Genomic DNA, 6,020 nt, shown 5'->3' on the forward strand with positions numbered 1-6,020 from the left:
CGTACGGTACGGTACGTACGTACCGTACCGTACGTACGTACCTACCCTCCGTACGTACGTACGTCGTTCGTTCGTCGTCGGTCCGGTCGTACCCTACCCCTACCCTACCTACACGTCTCTACTAGTACGTCGTACTCTTACTTTTTGTTGTGTGTGTGTGTGTGTGTGTGTGTGTGTGTGTGTGTGTGTGTGTGTGTGTGTGTGTGTGTGTGCAATTTCTAGGACGTCAACCCCTTCGCAAGTCAAAGACTTGTATAATCGCGATGCTATTATCTGAGGTCGATTCCCTATTCCTAGTCATAGAGATTTTCGCAGGCGACTAGTGGTGGCTGAACAGTGAACAGACAAAGTGACGCACAGAGTGCGGTTAGAAGTACAAGGTATACATGCGATCAATAGTAGTTTAATTAGTTTAGTCCTTAAGGGCAATCGCATTCATATTATTGGTAGTTGATATTTCTATGTATATCACGGTCGACCCACATAAATGTACCGGTGTTCTACATTCTTCTATTTCTAATTAAATGTGGTCATACTTATGACTGCGTGTCTACATCATAAACACTTTTGACCTCATCAGTCATCACCGGACGCGCGCGCGCACACACACACATAAACACACACACACACACACACACACACACACACATTTTTTTTAATCTCACCATAATCTCAAGCCAATTACAATAATTGCGATACAGTCAGCGCGGGTTTTGAATTCTTTACTCGCAATAACGAGATCTCGTCTAGTAATTGTCGACAGGAGACGAGTTTCAGGGCGTGATGCAACAGGTGTCGCTATTAAGCGTAAAAATAGATTCTAACCAAAAATAACACAATTGGTAAATTTACCAATTACAGCAACTTTCACTTGGAGCGCAGATCAACGAACGCAGCGAGCAGGAACTGCGTAACAACGAATTAAGCACGTGACAGTCGTCGCCCGCACACGCTTGAAAACCCGCCTATAACTAAAGTGTACGTAGTTTCCACTAAATCTCGAGCGATTACCGTGCTGTTAAACCCCTTACGTGTGCTCACCTACCAAACGCTAACCCTAACCAGAGTTTACGTGTACTATGCGTGACCTTATTGCGCGGAAACCGAACGGACTTGAATGTTTTGTCCCTATAAATTACATCAAGTACATGTTTTTCCGGCACAATATAAAGATGGCGACGGTCGTCACACAGGCGCAGGCGCAGACGCACCTTTGTCATGCGGTGCCATTGCAAAAAGCGACTCACCAGTTCTTTCAAATTACCTATATTATTATATATATTATTTTCGAAAAGAGGCTGTTAGAGGACGCGACCTTTCAAGGATTTCTGGGGCGTCGACGTTGTTTGTTTCGTTATTGTTACCGTCGTTGTCGATAGCACACACACACCTATATATGATTTATACGAAGACGAGGAATTTATGTGCGCCGTAAACGCCAAGAAGCAGTATCCCGGCCACGTGCAATTACGTCAGCTAAACCACCGACCAATAACCGCATATCGAGCACTAGTAAACATGCTTGCCTAGAGCACAGTAATAATGCTCGCTTGCGTGGTTGGCAACTTCCACGACGAACAGACGAGCATGGCAGTAAACGCGCATGTCTGTTAAACTCGCGCGGATATAAACGGCGTGGATATATATTTCTGTGGGGGTTAATCTATGGGGCACGTTCATCAATTACTAATTGCATTAACCCAGCGAAGACGGCGAGAGGAGCCGGCGGCAGTGTCTTCACCTACACCGCATGCCTGCAGGTTCCTGACCCGCTATGTGGGGCGGGACCCGACCAGCCGACCGACGATTTCTCGCTCCATTCAGGCGAGAAGCGCGCGCACATTACTGACCGAGTAAGCGTTGAAAATGAAAGGTCTGCGCTCGTGGGCGTCAAGTGCCGCCGCCGACGACGACGGCTAGTCATGCTCGCTACGCGCATGCGCGTGGTTGGGTAGGATGTACACATGAGCGCGCCTCGGCTCATCCGTCGGCTGCAAATGCCTTTCTTTCACGCGCGCACCAACGAGCTCGCATGGTGACTGCACTCGCGATTATTCGGGAAACCACCCGCCCCCTCCCCGAACATCATGCGAACGCGTGACAAACGCCAGTGCGCTTGCGGTGGCGAGCGCGACCACGAACTACAGTGACATTGCCAGTGCCTTTTATGCGAGACAACGCGAGGTCGGTCGCATTTCGCGACGAAACCATATTCCGCGCTCGAAAAAAAACAACTAAACAAACAAACAAACGAGCGTGCGACCATAGTTTTGTCACATGGCTCGGCGCGACCCCCCACTCTCGTTACGTCACATGACTCGTCGCAACCTTGTTCCCGCATGCGCGCTGACAAAAATTGATCGGCGCGTCTGACGCGACACTTATCATCTGCGGATATTTCAGATTATTTCCTCATTTTCGGCACGGGAAAAAAATTATCCCTTCCGCCAAGCGCCGACCCAAACGCTACGTGTACAGCGCGCGGCATTCGGTCGGACAGACGACAACGGTGCTGCGTGTCCTTCGCTTGTCGTTCCAGCCGCTGGGCACCTTCACGCGGGAGAGGCTCCGGAGAGAAATAGGCTGGTACGCGATCACTGTGATGTGACAAGAATCCACAAGGATGTTGGCACCGCCCCGACACGCATGCAGTTGTGCGCGCTCGCGTGAGCGTGTAAGCATGTGACACATAGCAGGCGAATGCGAGCCGAGAAAATACAGCAGCGTTATTCATTTAGTCACAATGTAAGAGGACTTTATCGTCATGCGTAAACCCAAATGTGATTATTCAGTTATTTATTATGCGTATATTTGCGTATTATTCCCCATAAGCAGTGCGTGTAATCTGACTAGGCGATACCTAACTACATACCACGACGAGTAAGCTCTTTCATTCACGTATGTCAATAATGCAAACAGTGCGTTCGCCGCGTCCATGTACCATAAACAATATATATTATATAATAAGCCAGATATAAATTTTCACTCAATTAATCGCCCGATGTCTAGAGAAAAGGATATTAGTTGGTTCTACGACGGATCTGCAGTTGTTGCTGATTTGGAGGGTAACTGCCTTGCGATAATTAGCAGAAGACTCGATGCGGCCAGACTATGCCCAGTCCGTCGTCCTTACTTATAAAATTACATTAGTTATTCTGTCGTTAGTTAAAGGTAAGTAAGCCAGCGACCATATTAAAGCCCCATGATAATCTACGAATGCATTAAGGTGACGGCTTGCGGCGTGCATGTGAATATTCATACGTACTGTATACAATGAGTCCTCGTCGAACCATTCTTCGTCCTTTGCATTGTACGGCTTCCTTCCCTTCTTCTCTAATCCCATCTTAGCTCTGAAGAAAACAAAAGCAGAACCGGTAACTTTAGGACGCATCTCAGGACTGCCAGAATGCGATCTTAGGGCGATGAACGTAGAATGTGTCTTGTAAGTAGGTATAAAATAACGTTGTAATGTTCTTCGTCCTAAATACCAAGCCGCTTATTTGTTGCGTGCCTAATCATGAACATCATTATCATCATCATCATCATCATCATCATCATCATCATCACCACCACCATCATCATCATCATCATCATCATCATCCCCACCATCAGCTATAAACGTGTTAAGTGTTACGCGTGTAACCGCATGCAGCTAGCACAAATTGCCCGTTGTCCGCTGTTTTTATTGATGGATATCAATATATACAGAAACACATCAGTGTCATCTTTACGACGCGATCAACCCAGATTAGCAGGTCAGAACATTTGGCTGTACGTCGTTTATCTTCGCGGAATAACAGGCGCCGCCTCGGCGAGTCGCGGCGCTGCGATCGCCGACTGTCAGCTTAATGACCAATCACGTTCAGCGATATCGTAAATGCCGCGGTGTCGTTGCCAATCACCGGCGGCCTATGGCCGACTCGGCTTCGTCTGAAGAGTATTTCCTAATCATGTTCGCAATGGGCATGATTGCCGTGCATGCGCCAGCGTATACGTGTATTATGATAAGGAATAGGATATTATGCAGAGTAAGAAATTAAGCGCAAAATATATCGTTCCCACATTAAGTATGGACGTTTGGTCGACAGTATGACAAAGAATCTTCTCCTACTGTCTCATAATGAGTAGACCCACTACCTAAACCAATTACCAGCTGCAGTTCGTCAGAGAGGTTTACACTAAACTACATTAAGAATACAAAAAATATAAGAATTACAAGAAATAATAGAATGCATTCTCGAGCATATTTGCTAATTAAATGGACAGCAGGGAATAGAAGCGGATTTTTATTACGATGTACGCTATGCATGGCACGTCAGTTCGATTTATCGCGCAGAATAGTTTGAATTTCGTAGACTACGCTTCGTGAATTTGAATGCATACAGTTCATTTATAGACGAAGGTCGTCATATTTAGGCGTACGGAGTTCACTTATTAGTTCTAGTCCCCGATACTTCGTGATGAAGAATCGCCGTTAACCGAAACGTTATATATATATATACATATATGCGTGCGTGCGTGTGTGTGTTTGGGTGTGTTTGCGTGTGTGTACGCGCGCGCGTGTGTGTGTGTATCATACATGGGATCATTCGATAACTTCACCATACACGTATACCTACCGAGGATGCAGGCAGAAATTTCCCTCGCCATTCGCGAGAAGATTACATAGCGAAATAACGCGGAGTATTGTATTTTCGCAAGGTCACCTGACTATCTGCTTATCTGATCAGAAGCCGAACAAAACCTCTCGAATCGAAGCGATAATAAAAATAGGTACGCCATATATATGATTCGCTAGCGCACATATGTGTGAAGGGCAAACTGGCCACTCAACGTCGATTTGACATATACGAATTGTAAACACTAATGTTAGTTTATAAAGTATCCAATGCAAATTCTGTCATAGCCTATGTACTTTCTCATTACATTTGTCATAGTGTCATGTGTATGTGTGTGTGTGTGGGGGGGGGGGGCGTGTGCGCGCTCGCGCGCGCGTGTGTGTGTGTGTGTGTCGTGTGCGCGTGTGTGTGTGTGTGTGTATGTGTGCGCGCGTGCGTGCGTGCGGGCTTGCGAGCGTGTCTGCGTTCGTGCGTGCGTGCGAGCATGTGTGCGTGCGTGCATGCTTGCGAGAGTGTGTGAGTTTACGAATGTCTTTACAAATACTCGGCAAAATGTATGACGTTGAAGCGTTCGGCAAGCACCTGTTCTAGCTGGTCGTCCCATCCACACGTCTGCACCTGATGATGTCTGGAGAGATCGCCCGTCACCACATCACGACTGGTATATAGCCAACAGTCACGGAGCTGCATTCACCTCACGCGCCGAAAGTTACCGTGGATTGACACAATGCGCTATTCTTATAGCGAGCGACATCAACCAACGCTAGCCACATAACACACGCACACAGCACACACAGTAGTCTCTCGGTTATTACGCCCACACACCGCATCTGACGTGAGCGGAATAACATCTCCGACCGAGACGGAATCCCCCCCCCACGCCACTCTCGTCCCACGAATACCGACTGACCTATTACGGCTGCTTGTGTGCACGTCGTTGATCGTCTTTCCCATTACGCGCCACTCACCGGATAAAGATCACCTGCGCCAAAGAGTCGCGCGAGAGAGGCGGCTTGCCCCAGATGTAGTGAGAGCGAGCGCACTCAATCCGTGCGGTAATGCACACACAGGCGGCGAATTGTGCCGGCGTACGAACGTACTAACGAGAGTTCTATGACTTGACATACTCAGGTACACACGTTTTTCATTTATATCTCATTGTTCATATGCTAATAAGTGACACATATACACGTATAATATATTTCTAATATATATATATATATATATATATATATATATTTAAAATTCACTTAGATATATAGATGGATGGATATAGACCAATGGAAGGATGGATAGATGGATGGATGGATTGATAGATAGATGGATGGATTGATAGATGGATGGATGAATAGAAGGAATGATGGATGGATGGATGGATGGATGGATGGATGGATGGATGGA

At 46.8% G+C, this 6,020-nt stretch overlaps 1 protein-coding gene across 1 annotated transcript in view; it reads right to left on the minus strand.

Annotated features, from left to right (window-relative positions):
* LOC106812265 overlaps positions 1-6,020 on the minus strand; it is a 48,726-nt gene that overhangs the window by 24,343 nt on the left and 18,363 nt on the right. The window contains exon 2 of the mRNA XM_014816470.1: positions 3,266-3,350. Within this exon, the coding sequence (XP_014671956.1) occupies positions 3,266-3,350 (85 nt within the window). The remainder of the gene's footprint in view (positions 1-3,265; positions 3,351-6,020) is intronic.

Source organism: Priapulus caudatus, unplaced genomic scaffold (assembly GCF_000485595.1).
Source record: "Priapulus caudatus unplaced genomic scaffold, Priapulus_caudatus-5.0.1 Scaffold0, whole genome shotgun sequence".
Lineage (NCBI taxonomy): Eukaryota > Metazoa > Priapulida > Priapulimorpha > Priapulimorphida > Priapulidae > Priapulus > Priapulus caudatus.